This window comes from Aptenodytes forsteri, unplaced genomic scaffold (assembly GCF_000699145.1).
Source record: "Aptenodytes forsteri isolate BGI_AS27 unplaced genomic scaffold, ASM69914v1 Scaffold467, whole genome shotgun sequence".
Lineage (NCBI taxonomy): Eukaryota > Metazoa > Chordata > Aves > Sphenisciformes > Spheniscidae > Aptenodytes > Aptenodytes forsteri.
The window spans coordinates 1460666-1479166 of NW_008795298.1; the positions used below are offsets into that span (position 1 = coordinate 1460666).

The window sequence follows — 18501 nt, forward strand, 5'->3', positions numbered from 1 at the left end:
ACCTGCGTCTTTAAACCTGTGCCTCCTTTCAAATCTTAACAGAGCATTCAGTGAGATATAAACACACATTTATGTGTCTTGTTGATAACCATAAAGTGACTGTAAAAGGCAACCAGACTGGAACATCACCCAAGTCAAAGTGGTGAAAAAATGCGGTAGTGGCAAATCGTGCCTTAGAACAGCTCCTGAAATGCTCTCAGGCTGTATCAAAGCAGTCTTCAGAAAATGACAGCTAAGGGCTGGGAGGGGAAAGTATTTTCTGTTACACTTAAATTTAACACAAGAAAAAAATCTCGATATGTAATATTGCATCTTGAAAGCTATCTGGAATTTTCCCCTGCAGCATTGTGCAGTGTTAGCAAGAACACTGCTGGTCCCCTAGAGTTAATAGGTAAGTTTGTAATACAGGGTCCATGTTTATTTCTAGATATCTTCTGTTGTCTGTCCTGTACTTCATGCCAACGTTTCATATAACTGCTGAGAGAGAGATCTGAACTCCAATGCTGATGTTTGTTTAACAATATTGAATATTATACTGAGCTTCCTGTTACTCAATTTTTCCACACTGCGTTCAACAAAGTTGTCCTGGTATTACAGAAAGGAACATATCAATTGCGTTTTAAGACTAATGCATTTTCACACACACGTATGTCTAAAGTTACTGTTACTACAGTAAAAAGTGTTATTTCAGATGTGGGGGACCAAAGGACAGTAATTCCAAGAGTAACTGACCTGGAAAAAAAGGACGCATCGTTTTTAAATATTCCATCATAGCATGCTGTGCAAAGTGAAACAGTAGATACGAAGCGGATTACTTCATTCTCAGACTCCCACTGGAGAAATACTTTCAGGGATACATATTTAACCAACTTCTCTTTGCATATGGTCAGGCTTCATTTTGTGCTTTGTGCTCTCTTATGCTGCATACAACATAATTAGTAAGGATGAAGAGATGCCACGGTAGAGCCATAGCTCTTAAGGAATTTCTGAGCCATTAATTTTACAGGAACACCTCCTTTATTAGAAAAAACCCACCCATTCACCTCTATGTTCACGTGGTTTGTACCTGAAGGAGATTGCAGGAGAGCGGAGAGCATTCAGAAATTGAAGGGAGAGCTATTCCTATTTCACTGGGATTAATGTTCCTACTAGAAGTTACACATATGTGGACCAATATGTACTAAAAGTGCATGAGACCTTTGAATAACAAAATTGATATATCATCATAAGAACAAGTGCCAGAGCATTGTTGGAAAGTAAGTCAGTCCTTTTCAAAGGGATGTCTCAAAAAACAAAGACTGATAGTAACCCTCTAATTTTGTGGCCCTCAATTTTATTTACTGCTGTTTCTTCTTTGTTTTAAAGACCAAAAGTTGTGTTTGTGTGAATGGACTGTAAGATATACACCAAACCTAGAGGCATTCATGCGCCAGGATCACAACTACTGCCAGTAACCGCAGTTCTGTTTTGAAAATGGTTTTGTTCTTTGTTTTGCTTTGGCTTTTTATGTATCTAATGATAACACAAAGGACAGCAGCCAACTAGCAATTTTTTTTCTTCCTCGAAATGAAAAATAGCCTTCTGCCAAAGCAGATGGAACCAGCAAAAAGAATGCTACTTCTCATCTGTCTGCAGGTGAAGTGAGATAACGCTGAAAAAGGTGTCACCACCTCCTATTTCCAGTCCTGTGCCTACAGACGTGTGGCTTACCTGTTATTTTTTTTCCATTGGACAGTAGCTCATTTTTTAAATAACTGTAATTATCAGTATATTTCTAAATAAATGTCTGTAGTTCTGGACACATGGTCAGGTACCAGTCTTTTCCTGCTCTGGTGCATTATGTTTGCTATTCTTATCACTGATGTTTGGCTCCCATGCAAAACAACTCAAACATCTCAAACTGATATATGCCTTTTATTTGAACAGAGATGGACTCATAGATATAAAATGAGCAAGAAGGCCCATCTGATGAGCAAACATAGACATGGAAAGGATTTGATCGCTGTAGCAGAATAGGCAGAGACCTGCTAAGGCGTAGCTAACAGCATTCCGTGACAGGGCATATCTTCTGGGCACATCCTCAGTTCTAATGCTAAGCCATTCATCTTGGGTGATCAGGCACTTATCTGCAGTTTTACAGAGTTTTCTCTCATTAAAATAAGCATTTTTAAATGAACCAGAGTGACTATTCATAGTCTCACTGCACCTAAATAATTCAAACACCTAATTCCCATAAGCTCAATTTGTAATTTACTGTCTTATTCCTGTAGTCCTCTGCTGGAACAGATTCAAGACCATAAATCTGCATCCTCAACACCTAAATAGTTTTGCAAACCTGAACTTCATGCCAAAATCCAGAACACTGACAAGAGCGGCCAGAACATGCGGTATTCGGTGCTTACTTCAAAGTGAAGGAGAAAGACCTCAGACAGGGTAACGTGCAGACCTCATTGTCCCCTCTATGCTCTCTCTCTATATCATCAAGTCCATCTGGAAAGCAGACATTTTTTAAATTATGCTGAAAAGCAAACAAAAAAAAATGGTTTTCATATGCGTATGAAAAGGTTTTGTATATGTATTGTTATGTATGGTGGATGTATGTTTTCCAGATTGCAAAGTTAAGCTTGAATTTGGTAACCCGATTGCATAATTTGACATTATACCTTCCAAAATCCATCTCAAGACTCACACACACACATATATGAATGACTCTGCTTTTTTAGGTTATTCCTTTCTTTTTGTTTAGGTAGTCCCCTAATTAACTGTTAACAAGACATTTACTGTGGCAGGGGTTGGAAAAAGGTTCTTTCACACCATGCTAGCCCTAAAGGCCTTGGGAAGACCTCGCAAGCAGACAGAGGAGAAGCCAGTGCGAGTCAGTCTTCTTTCTATGTCTCGTTGACCAGGTCTCAGCAGGCTGCCTGTTTCTATATTGTCAATATTACTGTTTCTCATTTACGGGTCTATCAGGATCTATAGCTTCATTAAAGTGAATTCAGTGCTGCCTTCCCTGAAGAAGCAGGTATCTGTTCATCACTTTCAAGCGCAGTCTGAAAATGATTCGTGCGTGGTCTTCTGCTTGAATTTTTCTGCTAAGCTGTTCGCCTCTTGGTTGTATTAGGCTTCAGACAATACATGCTTTCCCTGTTCTTCCTGTTTTGTCCTTCACTTCACTGGCCATGGCAGTGATATTAAGACTGCCAGCATCAGGCTTCTGAGTCAGCTTTTTCCTATTCACTGTGGTATTTGTGTATATTTCTTTGTTGCTGTGCTCTTTACTACAGTATTGAGACGTTTACCCATGTGTTCACCTTTACTATTTGACTGGCTGTGATATAATGAAGATGCAACTAAATGTCTGTTTCCAGCCAAGTTGCACCAACCGGCTCCAAATCAATTACTGCAGTATAGTATCCACTGAAATGCTATGTTGCTTTGCTTACAGTAATCCCTGCAGCAGTATCTGACAATATGTATCACTTCCAAAAACCTAGATAATGGTTTACGATAATGAGATCATTTATGTGCTTTCCTAAAGTATACTGAGCTCTACTGGGAACGTTGCACATTTTCATTGTCTGGCCCTGGATTTTCCTATGTATGACACAGCTATTTGCCAGGTCTTTCATCTCTCTTACAGTTATCTGCATGAGAGAAGTCAAAATGGCTCTAATGTATACTTTCAAGAGTAACTTTTCTCAAGAATATGTGTTTAATAGTATATTGCTTATATATGATGCCTTTTTTTCATATGCAGATCTTCCAGGTATCCTTAGGATGCTAGTAGCAACGGTGACCCTCTGATCAGAGCTTATTCTTGTTCTTTCAAGTTCCTGCCTTCAATCTCCTATATAGTTGCTTTAAATGATGCTTTCCCTTAGGAAGAAAAATGCATTTTTCATAGCTTTCTCTTCGTGATCTAGGACTGCTGTGTGAGAAATCATCTATACGCATCTCATAGTATCTCAGTTTTAGCTCCGCTATTCCAAGAACATCATATAACAGTGTTCTGGGGGTGCGTAGGGTACTTCATAAAAAGGCCTTATGATTATTTACAGTAGTTTCTGAAGACTCTCCTTCCCCACTATGCTGGTGGAGCTTATTACACAGGCAGGTGATTGCGAAATACTTCAGTTGCACGTACATTTTTCTGTGGGTATTAATAAGATTAATGTGAAATCTCCTGGTTGCCATATTTCTAGAAACAATGTCCCAATCCCCACCTCGGTGGCAACATGCTTTGCGGCTGTCTACTCATTCACTCTGCAGAATATCACTGAATTTCAGATTGGGCAAGTTAGTCCCTACTCTTTGCTTTATCGTTTAGATGAACCGCGTCTCTTGCACTTCCATCTTCTGCTCATCCTGGGGGTTTATATACACTAGGCTGACATGGAAAAATGTTAAATATTTTTTAATGAAGGGTTTGATATGATGTCATAATATTGTTCAGATGTGGGATATCTTCTCTGTTGGTTTTACCTGTTGAAAGAAAGATGTGGGTAAGTTAGCAGGTATATCCTGTACGGTGCAGCAGTGAGCCAGAAATCACCTTGTTCTTCCATCTTCCCTACTTACATTGATCAAAGAGAAGAGATCGAGTTCATACCTTGCTACACTTCTTGTTATGCTGTCTTTACATCTAAAATATTCTTTGTTTCAACATTAATCTCTAAAGTGTTTGAGTCCTGTTAGTGAGTCTTGCTGCCTGTCCTGCTTTTCAAATCCTGTACATTTGATCCCTAGGGCATTCTACCATCCCTACCAATTTGTCTCATGAAATCCACGTGGTGATGTAGCCGTCTTCCTTATCAAGTAACAGTTGCCAATATCATCCTCTGGCAGCAAGTACAAGGATGGTTTTGTTTTGCCTTGTGAGGTAATATCTTACTGGTTGTAGGCATTTCATATTGACTCCTCCACAATGCAATGGCTTGAATCTATCCAGATATACAGCCTGCAATGTTTTGTGAGGGCTATCAGCTGGCAAGTTCTGTGACTTCTCAGAATTAGTCTCTTTTTTCTATGTCCTCCTGACTTTTTTTTCTGTCAATACAAGTAGGTAATCTGCAAAGTAGATGAGGTACTGGCTTGATCATTTTATCCATTTCTAGTCATAAGGTCCCTCAAAAACCATCAGTGATGTTTTGGTATGAGTGAAGTGCACATCTAATTACAAAACAGATGTAGGAAAGAATTCTCCTAGGTGCAACGTTACTCAGTTCATGAAGTCCTTATCGGAAAGAACCTTTTGCTTCAGTATGTTTTATAAATGTCTGTGATATGCTATCTGGAATTTAAATTGTTGCGGTGGTGTGACTGATGTTTGTTTCATGATACAACTGTCGGTGGCGATCTTTTTTCTTCCTCTTACATAATTCTCCGGAGGCCTTTGGAATCCAGTACGTTCACTCGTGCCCTAGAAACTTTTTGGCACTCAGTTTCCAATTTCCATGCTGCTGCCTGAGCTTTGCAGCCTGTGTTCTTCTGAGTTTTATGATCCACCTATTTTTGCTGTTTTGTGTCCCGCTGATGTCGTATCTCCGCTGAAGCTCATATTCTCAGTGGCTCCTTGCATTCTTCTTTAAGGGGCCATTTAAAATCATTTGGCATAGCTGATATATGTGGAACCACATACATTTCATTAGTGTGTTTTTTCAATAGCACACGAAGCATTGATTTCGCTTAAACTCTATTTTTATTTCTGTGCTTCATTTCCCACCGATTTTGATATATTTTTAATGTGTTTTCGTGTTTGGTAAACTGTTGTTGAATCTGTTCTACTTATGCTTATGTTTAGCTGTAAGCTACTTCATGTATTTCTAACGATCCTAACAGATCTGCTGTGAGTTCTGTGAAAATTCTCACTAAGAGTCTCTGCGGTTCATCCTTTTCACCCGTCTGTCTCCGTTGTGGTTATTTTGTGTCCGATAGCTAATAAATGGCATTCAACCTCAAAGAAATTGTTGGTGGCACTGTGCCTGGAAAAGCACAACTGCAGTCAACTGTAGCTTGATGGTCTCTGGCAGTACAGAAGACCCATTCAGTGAACACAGTTCAGTCTATAGCCAAAGCTGAAAGCTTTTGTCTGGCAAGAGATTGTTAGTATTTCTTTCCTAGGTTTGACGTACTTCAGGTTTAGCAATGAAGGAGATACTGAAAACTTCTGAGGAACGGCAGGAAATGTTTGGAGGTTTTTTGTTTTGAATTCCTTCAAGGCATTTATCTGTGACCTCCAATTTATATAAAACAAGGCCACAAACTTCTTTGTAAGTGTAAGCAGGCGTATTTGCTAAAATCAGATGAAAAGCATGTTGAAAAAGAACTAAGGGTTCTTGGAGGCATTGGTTTTGCTCCCAACTTGAAACACTGTAAGAGTTGAAAAAACTGCTTTATGTGTAGTGGGGCTGTAGGACTTCTGGAAAATTTCTGAGATTTTACACAGACTCCCCCAGTCTGCAGCTGACACACCCAGATGTTACTGCATCACTGACAGCCTTTGCCCCTCGGCAGTGCTGACACTCTTACTTTGTCCTATTTTTCATTTAGTTTCATCGTAAACTTACAGTTTTCCCCTTCTGGCCTGAAAACTGCAGAGCTGATAAATATTTTCTCTTTCATGTCCATCTCCATAGAAACAGAATCTGTGTTACTGCTATAATTGTTCTCTGATTTTGTGCTGGTTTTTCTGTTATGACCTCTGGATTTTTTTCACGTCGGTTTGTTTCTTGGGAAGATACTAGTTTATCTATTGAAGACAACTTGTAAATGTTCAAGCATTAAGGAGAAAAAGAGAGCGATCCTGTTCTTATTCTTTCCTCCATTTCTGAGTAAGTAATTCCTGAAGGTCAAGCCCTCACAACTTTGAAAAATGGAAAGACAGTTGTTTTAAAGGAAGCCCTGGAGCAGGAGTGGCATTTTCCGACTGAGATATCCCCTATTGACTTCAGAATTTCTTTAGCTAAGAGTCAGGGCCTGAACTGGCATCTTAACAGGAGAACAGATGTTTGTAGAGCCATTTGCAGGTCCTCGTCGCTGGAGGAATGTTTATAGCGCAAGAGAGACAAATGAATGTGTAGGGAAGAATCCTTTCAGTCCCGTATATACTGAACACAGTTCTATCACAGTTGTATTCAAAAATATTGCTCTTTTCAGCACTCCTGTCAGAACCCAGGTTTTCAGTTTCCTCAGAGCCAGTATCTGGATAGAGGTAGGACTCACCTCCTGACATCACAGCAGGGAACTCTGAAACTCTGAGAGCAGAGGGGTAAGGATGAACAGGAAGAAACGGGGTCCAGAGCTCTGCAACCCGTCACGCAGGCCTGCTACAGCTAGGACTGAGCCTGTTCCGTTCTTTTGAAGCAGGCAGGTTAAGAAATTTTGAAAGTTGTCACTGTCATTTACTCACTGACATAAAAAGATAATCCACTTCTGCATATTATTCTGCTATAATGAATTCTGAGGCTCCACGAATTAAATGTGAAGCTTTCTGTCCCCACAGGTGAAATCCAAAAACCCAGTGAGATATTTCAACATTTTTGTCTTAGTCTCAGAAGCAAAGTTTAATTAGTCAAACCTAAGCATGTGTACTTTTCTGTCTGAAAAAATAAATTGTTTTTAACAGCTAAAAGCTCTTCAAGCAGCATTCAAACAGACCGCATCTATTAGGTGATCTCTGGCTTGTAGTTCCAGGTCCAGTACTACCTTAAACGTGAATCAAACTCCCAGCGATATTACCAGCACGTAATGATCTCTTAGAAGAGAATTTGATTTGCAGCAGCAGCAACAAAATGTTGTCTTTCTTCCGGTTGCTGTTTTCCTACGTATATTCTCCTTTACCTGTATTTGTTACAATATAGTGCGTAATACTGGAAAGCTGGGATTCCCAATGTTAAGGAAGTGACTAAAAAATAGTATGAAACTGAGGAAATGTTGCTTTTTTTGTTTGTTTGTTTGTTTGTTTGTTTGTTTGTTTGTTTGTTTGTTTGTTTGTTTGTTTGTTTGTTTGTTTGTTTGTTTGTTTGTTTGTTTGTTTGTTTGTTTGTTTGTTTGTTTGTTTGTTTGTTTGTTTGTTTGTTTGTTTGTTTGTTTGTTTGTTTGTTTGTTTGTTTGTTTGTTTGTTTGTTTGTTTGTTTGTTTGTTTGTTTGTTTGTTTGTTTGTTTGTTTGTTTGTTTGTTTGTTTGTTTGTTTGTTTGTTTGTTTGTTTGTTTGTTTGTTTGTTTGTTTGTTTGTTTGTTTGTTTGTTTGTTTGTTTGTTTGTTTGTTTGTTTGTTTGTTTGTTTGTTTGTTTGTTTGTTTGTTTGTTTGTTTGTTTGTTTGTTTGTTTGTTTGTTTGTTTGTTTGTTTGTTTGTTTGTTTGTTTGTTTGTTTGTTTGTTTGTTTGTTTGTTTGTTTGTTTGTTTGTTTGTTTGTTTGTTTGTTTGTTTGTTTGTTTTTTCTTTAGAGTAGTGCTTGCAAACTCCAATTTTCAAAGGAGACAAGTGATTTGGGGTACCTAATTTGAAAGCCTTCAGAAACACATGATTTTAAAAGAGAGGTTCCTCAGTACATTCCAAGAATCAGAAAAATTTCATCTGAGACCAAAAAATATGATTAAGCTTAGCAAAGATCCGTGTGGTTCATGTGGTTCTCTTAAATAAGTAATAAAAAGATTGGTCCAGACAGTGACATTAAAGGAATTAAAAAGAGGCACCAGATAGATCTGTGGCTTTGCAAAGTCTGAATAGCTGTGTTGGGTTTTTTTTTAATTTGAACGCTAACCTGAGAACCCTTCTCAAGTCATGAAAAGAAATATTAACAAACTCTTTGCACATGAAGCTTTTAGTGTTGTCTTTTGGATCAATTAGCCAGTGGCTATACTCGCTAGGCCATTCCTCTATACTGCCCTCCAACCCCAGGCTGACAGTCCTTGACATTTGCTTTCTGTTCAAATGCCTTTTATTCTAATACCAACAGTGGTTCAATATTGCCAATCAAGCATATTCATAATCTTTCTAAGGCTCTCAAAAATAACTCATGAAATTAAATGATAAGAATGAATTCAGAATTGCCCTTATCTGGCTCCTGCGCTTTTAAGTGAACTTAGGTTTCTGACTTTTCTCCAGAGTGCTGGAAACACAGAATGGGATTCGTCTTACTAAGCTTCAGGTGTCTACAATACAGGCACCTGAGCTATTCTCACTGCAAAGAGACTCGAGGCTTCCTTGAAAGTCAGTGCAGATCTAGTCAACATGGCCACGGAGTGAAGGACGCATGTCATCTAACCAAAAGTAGGTGCTTGATATAGAAAGAGAGGAATCCTGCCCTGTGTCCCTTATGGTAACGGGGGAGGGAATCCCCCCATCCCTGTTCATAAATAGCCAGTCATATTACCTGATTTATATGTTATACCTGCCTCCTGTGCCTTAATAAGTATTTTCTATGCCAGGGTTGCCTAAGGCTGCCAGATTCCTGGCTCCCCTGGCAAGGGAAGATGGAAGCCGTGCAAATTATGTGTTGAGCCAAATTTCTCACAGTTCCTACTGGCAGAGCGGAGAGCCTCGTGCTGAGCCAAGACCTAGGACTCAGCTCCCGGTGTAAGAACAGGAAGCCTAAAATGTTGACAACCTGACATGAACACAAGTCACACGGTCTCCAAGGTCCTGCTGCACGGTCGGGCACTGTAGCCTCATTGCTGTCAGCACTGTAAGAGTTTTGGGATGGATGCTTTGGCATCCCAGAACACTGATGTTCTCGGCTCATTTGACTGGGTGCCCCAAAGCTAGAAATCCTACAAGCACAGGGCCTGCCTCCCTGCAGGTTTGTTAAAGCCAATGTAGTTCTATAGGAAACATAATTTTGGATTTCATGAAAGTTTATCAGAACTCTGATGTTTCCAGTGAAACATTTTGGATTCAACTAATTGACATTTTATGTGAAAACTGTGCAATAAATAGGTAGACCAGGTCTACTTTATGTCCTAATGGTTGCTTGATGCAAAATATCACCAGCACATCTTTGCTCCTTCTGAAGAGAACAGTAAGACTCCCAACAGAGTCTGAGCTATGGCAGCACCGAATCCATGGGAAATTATCCTTCTGAATGCATTTGTTGTCTCTGGGGATGGTGTTTTGTGATCTACAACCAAAGCAGTTCAAGAAAGGGTGAATGTTTAAAATGTTCAAACCTTTCAAATGACAAACATCTTTTAATCTGCTAACCCTGACCTATGTCCAATAAAAATTGAAAACAAATTAACAAACTACAACACTACTACCCTAGAACCAGTACTCAACTATGACCTACACGGATAAATGCCCATTTCTCAGACTAGGAATGACAGAGTCCAGCTACTATGCCTGACCTTGATGTCTCTTCTCAGAGACCAAGACTGGCTATCTGTGACAGACTCAGTCTTTTAGAGTGGTTATTATTTTCCTCTTCAGACTCCTAGGAATGTGCAGATTAGATTGTATTAGTCCCAGTGACACTCTCAGACGTGTAAGCCCACTCCCGCTCCACGTCTTCCAAGTTGTAAATGCAAATCTCAGTGTTGAATTTATCCTGCCAATCATAAGGAACAATCTTAAATCTAAAAACTTGAAAGGATTGAAACAGTCACCCAAAAGATGATTAATATAATTCCTGGAGATCTTATACTGGAAAATATACAAAGTTCAATATGTCTTAAAAAGACCAAGCCTCACGTTCCTTGTGTACTTAATTTCTGTCAGAAAATCTGTATAAAACGGAACACAACATAAGCAAAACTGGATGTACATGAGGAAGTGTGGTTTCAGCTAAAATCCTGCATATGGAAAGCGCAGGATCCATCATTATCGGCAGCGTAAGTTCAGACTGTTCAGTGCCATTCCCACTAACACAAAATAGAACAAAATTTCTGGTCCTGCAGGCCCCATTTTTCTCTTACACTGACTATCCCATGAAACTGAATGAATAGAGACTAATGCGACGTGAATTACACCTGCAATACTGAACTGTTTTGGTAGGCGCCTGATTTCATGCAATAGTCAGGTGTGAATAAGAAGATATCCTGTAAACAGACCTTCCATTAAAAATATGACCATTTGAACCAAGTATAAAATCAAGAGAATAAAAAGATACCAGTTTGTCACCAGGTCTGCCTCTAAAATTAAGATATCACCTCTATGGAAATTGAAGAACGACTTTTTCTTTTTTAAGATCTACAGACCTAGGCCCTATAAAAGATTTGTAGCTGTCATGGTTTTAGAACAACAAATGCGGAAGCCCTTGGCTAGTAACCTTCACTGTTTTACTGACAACATGTATTCTTATCAGTCCTCGTGGCATTTATTCATGAAACTTTGCACTGAATTTTCTGTTCTTTGGAAAAAACCACACAGTTATTGTATCATGTGGCAACAAACAAAAACTCTGCTGACATGGACTTAGGTCATTTTATCTTGCCACCCACAAAAAAGAAAACTTCATGATCAAGCTGGTCATAAATTTCAATACAGAATGATGTAACATTGTAACTAAAAGTTATTGTATGCAGAAGGTGAAATTTAGAGTAGGCTTCCCAAGGAATTTCTGTGTAGTTTGTTTTTTTTTTTCCCAGAGAAAAAGACGACTATTTTATTTGACTCCTGGTTATCAAGTAGGCAGTCTATCTACTTCCACTTCTGAAAGGAAAATCAAGTACTCGCTTCCTCCTTTTAGTATATAGCTGCACTTCAAGTTGGGTAAGGACAGATTTAAATGAGACAAATCAGAGACTCCTGTCTATTGGGCACTGATATTGCCTAAGTAGCTATTTGACAACTCAATAAGGTTATCAGGTCCTCAGTGTAGGATTTTGAAATATATTCAGCATTGGCCTAATTCTGGTCGTGTCGAAGTCGGTGCTAAAACTCGCCTGACTTCACTGAAACTGAGTTAGATAGAACTGTGTGCTTTTGAAAAGTGCACTGCTTATTTACCCCAGTTGCGACCAGAGAACTGGATAGCTAAGAAAAGAAGATGAGAAACTGCTGAATAATCAAGCAATAATCAAACTTTTTGTGAGTAAAGTAACATCTAAAATCACAGATTCACCCATGTCAGGTCAAAATTAAAATCTTTATCCTGCCATGAGGTCTGTGCAAGTAAGCCTTTATACCAGTGGATCTTCAAAGATAAGAATTACAAGTACACTTAATTGTGTGCACACTGCATAGCCCCATTGAAGTCAACAATGTATGCAAGGTTAAGCTCCAGCAGAGACACTGGTTAGCAGGAATGGTGCAGAAACAGTTTATTTTATACAAGTGTCTACAATTACAAGTGGGATGCTGTTCTTCACGCAAAAGGCTTTTCATTAGGCCTGGGTTTTGGAAGGTAGGAGTTTAATTTACAAAAATGCCAAGAGATATCGTATCTTGGATCTTTCCATACGGACTTAAAAAAAAAAAGAGATAAATCTACAATATTTTAAGGAAGTTATTTCACACCAAATTACACAAATATTTTTAGTCTGGTTAGCGGAAGAGTAGGAAATGTCCATGTCACACAGCAAAGAATTAATAGGGGTTCAATTACCTCCTGCATGTGAGGCCAAGCAACCCGCTCAAAACTGCGGGTGAAGACTAGTGCAGACGGAACAGCGGTCAAAGATGAAAAGGCTGTTGCAATGAGCTGTGGGAAAAGTACAGGCTGGGAGGAGCTCTGGCATAAACGCAGAAGGCACGAGTAGGGACAGTAAAAAGCAGGTCTATCTGACGTTATATTGAGATTATTCTAAAACCGACGTTCAAGCCTAATCCTTTCCGAAAAGACAGCTCTGGCAGAGAAAGCTACTGCGTGTCCTGAAGTAAACAGGTATCAGCATTCGATAGGAACGAGTCTCGATTAACATGCAGCAAGCCTTTTCGAAGTCCTCAGGCGGGAGAAGCATGCCACCTACTGTTAACAAAACTCTTTTGCACAGAGAAGCCGTGGACCTCAACGTCGAGAAAAACGTAACGTTCCTGTGGGCAGAGAAAGGGCTATTCTTTCAGTTCATCAGAGGCGTCATTGCTACAAACGTATTTCCATTTAGTGACTTCCTATTCCAGGATAAAAAGCTTGTGAGGTATTTCTCCATACTTTGTGGCACTGGTGAAAGATGCTAAAACATAAGAATGCCTCAGCAACATCTAAAAACATCTAGGTATCAATTATTTGCGCTAGTTTGACAGGTACTGCAGCACTCAGGCCATACTATTGCACCAGGATAAGAGTTTGCTTTCCATTAATTGTGCTTTCTTCCCTCTTTTACTCAGGCTGCTGTAAGTAAAAACCATTGAGTCTATAATTGCACATTACAGGTGGCTAGAAGTGATCAGACTGATACTGCTGAAATAACCCTGCAAGCTACCTGTTATAGCAAATGGTCAAAGGTAGAAACACCGGAACAAAACCAGAGAGAAAAAGCATTTGCAATGGATACGTCCCATTCTTGGCTTTGCCGTTAATGTTCTGTGCGACCATTTCTACTTCACTAGATCTCGCATTTGCGTCCGCTTCCTCTCTTAACTCTTGTAAGATTTATCAGTCTATAGCACAGGTATGTGCCGTCAGGACTGCCTATCAGAAAGGATCTGTATGGTACCAACAGAGAAATCCTGAGGTGCCTGAGAACGGCAGTGTTCTCAGGAGGCTGAGCCTTTTTATATTTTCTTCATTGAAGAACTTTGCAGAAAGGCAAAAGGCAAATTGTGCCTTACTTAAAAGTACCTTGAATATCACTGTCTGACTCATTAACTGCAATATAGACATATCACCCATGAAGTCATAAAACTGTACCAGCTCAAAAAGCAGAGAACAAAAGAGAAATTGTCTTCAATCAGTGTGGAAAGGCCACATCAATGTGGTCAGTAAGGGATTAAGGGATATCTTAAATGCGAGAATTAGAACAATGTGTAGTGAAAGCAGCATTCGTATCCATAAATCTCCTGCATTCGCTCTGGTAGCAAAAACATTTAGCTTCCGCTTGTTTGGCATTGGGGAAGACACTCAGCACAAGATATTTGTCAAGCACTGAGCAGAAACCACAGTATAGGGAAGCATCTGATTTTTTCCTTAGTGCTAAATCGTTGCAGTTTCTTCTATGGCTAAGCTGTCTGAAATTGAACTTTATTAAAACACTGTAAGGAATGATCATGTGTTGGTTAGAAAAGGAAAATTAATTCAATTTGAACTACAAAAATAGCTTATACAGTTACAAGAGGGGGAAGAAGTGACGGATTCAGCTATGAAGTTGTTGTCTGTTGATTTCCTAAATTGTCTTTCTTCCAGCCAGAGGGTGAGATTTTCTTCTTCCTTTTTTAAAAATTTTTAGGAGCTGCAATTTTGGCTCAGACTGCTTTCTCAAGCTCAGAGTTCTTGATTGCACAGATGTCACAACAATTTCATTGGCAAAGTTGTCACCTAACGATCACAATTCTTAGTAGCTAAGTGTCATATTGAATGCCCCTAAACTCAAACAGGGGTTTATAGGAGACATCATATAAAAAAAGTTACCACTACCCCACTAACCAATTTTTTACAACATACTCATTCCGAACTCCAGCTCCCCAACACCGTGGTTGAGCCAGGTATCGTCACATAGCTTTTTCACGTTATGGATGAAAACTGTATCCGAAAAAGACACGTTTCCCCAAACCAGCTCCTTGTAAGAATCTGATGCGCTGCAATCAAACCTATGCCGGGCCAGCTAAGCACCTGGGTGCAAGCTACTGACCACCCTTTGAGAACACTTTTAATGAATGCGGTTGAGGAAGAATGAGGCCTCTGGGAGGCTGAAACGGACCTTCGTCTCTGTCGCCGCTGGAGGCTGAATGGCAGCATGAATAGTTTGGAATAGTCTTCCCAAATCGCAACACGTATCATGTAAAACCATTGCATTGATTAGCATGAGTATCTCACGCTAAAGAAGTATTATTTTTGCAATAGCTGCCCGCTAGAAGTGGATGCATATTTGTTGGAATCCAAAAATAAAAGAAAAGCCAAAAGCTAACAACAGTACACGGATCTGTCTGCAATGCACTGAAGTTGCAAGTTCTCGGACTAACACATACAGATGCTGACAAGAAATGAGCAGAACATAGGAAATAATTCCATGAGAGATTAAAATTCAGAGTAGAATAGTCATTAAGCAAGCAATTGTCTCTAAAGTAATCTGTTTAACAAAACTCAGGTGTATCTGCTTGGGACTGACAGCGCACATAGGCGGGTAAGTAATGTACCTTATTTACAATACTCCAGCACACAAAACAAAATACCACATCTAATATTCCGGTGACAGTCTTAGAAAATTGCCATAACGAAGTGTCTAACCAAGAGATCAGCTCTCACTGGGGTTTTGATTAATAACGAAGAGAAAACTTGACTTGTCGATTAATAAGAATGTGCGATTTATTTGGTGCTCTTATTGCGAAGTATTTGTGTAAGACTTTTGGAAGTACTTTTATTGAAAAATGTTTTCATTGTCTTTACACGGGTCTTTTTAAATTAAAGACAGACATTTGAAATATAGAATGTGAAAAGTTCTTTAAGATAACTAGGTGACACCGATAAAGCATAGCATTCCAGAAATTATGAACAGCTTTTCTGGCTAGTAATAGTCACTAGCTAACCAAGAGGCGTACAAGATTTGGAATTAGGGTACGTAAAGGTTACATGTAAAGTGCTTTGCTGAATGCAAGTAGGCTGAAGCAGATGTTTTAAATCTCACTGCAGTTAAGTGGCATTTAAAAGCTTTGCCGAACGTGGAGAGACTGTAGCGACGTCTGAAGGTAAGCTTGTGAATTTGAGTTCAGACTGACTTCTGGAATACAACGTTAAGTACTGAAAGTAATATCTTGCGTATAATTGAAAATCACACGCTTGAGAAAACAAATCGGACGTTTTAGGCTGAGCCTGTACATGGCAGTTCAGGAATGAGAATAAATGATCCAGATTTACTTGTCAACACGCTCATAAGCTCGCTCACCGGACATCTATAGGTAAATGTGTATTCTGACTTACCGCACCCCTCTTTTCAAGTACTGTCTAGTGGTACTTCCTCATTTAGAAATGTAACTGAATTCATGTTCATGAATGAGAAAATAAGAGAATGGCAGGTGACAAAATGAAAATTCACCCCATCAGCATTTTTCCTCCCATGTACATGAAATGCTTATTGAAAAGGACACTAAATCAGGAACACAAAGCTATTCAAGGCAGCACCTAACTTTGTAATTAGCTTGCATTAAAGTCAATGGCATTGTAAATGTCACACAAGAAAGAAGTCCCCGTTTAGCCTGCCGGAAATAAATGACAAAAAAAATCACTTCATACTTACTGTTGAACAGGAAAAAAAAATCATTTTTAGGACATATATGTTTAAGAATCAAATGCTTTAGTAAAATTTCATTTCTGGAATGTTGGGAAGAGTAAGAATTTGTCATTCATGGCCCTCAATTCTGACTAGTTTTAGATGAAGATGGATTACCAGCTTCTAGCTCCATCTACTGTGTCAAGCTGAAATAACAGAAAGATTGATCTTTCCTCTTTTTTTTAAAAACTGTATCCCAACCTTTCCCTAAAATAGGAGATCAGGAATCAGCAATATAAAGCTGTTGAAAAGAAACGCATTGGAGCGAAGACAAAATGGCAAATAACGCGAGCCAGTAAGTAGAATAGCACACAGTAAACAAGGTAAGGAAGGTTCTGTTTTGAAAAACAGAGGCTCCACAGCATCCTGGGCAGGTTAGATAATTTTAGACGACTGAGGGCTTTTAGACATTCTTTCCAGTTATCATTTGAACCCTGCAAAAAATGTTTTTCTTCCACTTTACATACCTTTCTGAGATATCAATGAAATTTCCTACATTGCCTTCACTGAAACCAAGATCTTACAAAGTTTTACGCAGAGATTCTCACCCCCTTTCTTGTCTAGAGATAAACTAGCCTGGTAGTATAAATATTTTCTAGGCACACTTTATGTGAAGATAGAAAAGCAACAGCTTGAATTTTGTTGTTCCGCATGCCAGCAGAAGGCTGCTTGCATTAAGACCTCCTGAGCTGCATAAAGAGAAGCAATTTCAAGGACTAATTTCAGAACTAATCAATTGTTTACTTAAAAAGTGGTTACTATAGAAATTATCATTATGGACTGGCAGGACTCAGGCAAAACATAAAATGTAAGAAATGTTTAACCTCCTAGCTGATTCTTGCGTAGTCCACAGTCGATGCTACCTTAAACGTTAGCAATAAAAAAAACCCCAAACAACAAAACATTACTTTGATAAGTAAACTTTGATATTCAAATACAGGTGGTTTTGGCTTGAGAGGTCTTATTCACAGTTTTGGATTACAGATCCATGATACATAAAATACAGAAAAACATCTCTTTATCTTACAATTTGTCTTGTTTTTGTTTTATTTTTATCTTCTAGAGCACTTGAAGAGAATAAGAAAGAAATCCAGAATCTCATCCAGGCGCTATTTGCCTCAATTTGCCATAGTATTTTTCAATTTCATACTCACAAAGGGTAAACATTTTGAAAGCACGTGAAGCAAATTAGGAACCTGAAACCTACTTTCAAAAATCATTTACGCATGTAAAAATGTAAGTCTCACAGACTACTAATAAGTTTTAGGATTCCAAGTGCTTAAGCCATTTCTTAAGTAAGATACAGACTCCCAAAGTACTAAATACATTACAGAATAAACGTCTTTCTAGCTTAATGCTTTAGGTCAATTGTTAGCTAATCATCCCTTTAGAATTTCAAGTTCAAAATACTGTTATTTGCTGGGTAGCACTGGGACTGTAGAGAAGGGTATAAAATAGTGACTAGTTTTTAAAAGGTTTTGCTTTCTGGACTTGCTTTTACTTTCCCAGTCCTCCCCCTGCGGAAGCGGTAAAAGCTGGCACGATGTTGTATTAAGGTTTAAGGGCAACTATCAGAACATGTAATATCAGTATCTGAGATGGAATACAAATAGTTTTCAAGCAGGATATATATGTATTTCAAACTGACACTGATGGTGGATAAGCGTAGCAAATGGCAAAATCACCTGGCTTACCATGCCAAATGAGGGCAGAAGTCAATCCCAAATAGGCCTTCATACTGGGTGTATTTGAGTGTTAGCATTAATGTAAATGCTTTACCTTCTGCACGTATAGAGGTGCTGTCCCTTGATGAACAGGGCTGCTGTAACTCTAAGCAGTTCTTCCAGGCTAGCACCGCTCTTGTTCAACTCTGAATCCGTCTGGATTTTCTTTACTTTCTTTACTCAGATGCTCACGGGAAAACTTGCTGTAATGGAGAAATACAGATATTAAAAAAATGTAATCTAAAGTAAATGCCATGGCTGCATAAAAACAATTTTTAATCATTCTTTTCCACGTGTAATTTACAGTTATTAACACTGAGTGTTTTAGACAAACATTAACATATGTATCACAGGAAACAGTACTTCACTGAATGTAGAGACATTTGGGTTCTTTTCCTTCTTTATCCCTTTGACTTGGT

At 38.8% G+C, this 18501-nt stretch overlaps 1 protein-coding gene across 1 annotated transcript in view; it reads right to left on the reverse strand.

Annotated features, from left to right (window-relative positions):
- Positions 1-18191, reverse strand: part of ALB (albumin) — a 33625-nt gene extending 15434 nt beyond the window's left edge. The window contains exon 1 of the mRNA XM_009279327.2: positions 18053-18191. Within this exon, the coding sequence (XP_009277602.1) occupies positions 18053-18120 (68 nt within the window). The 5' untranslated portion in view covers positions 18121-18191. The remainder of the gene's footprint in view (positions 1-18052) is intronic.
- Positions 18192-18501: the final 310 nt, after the last annotated feature.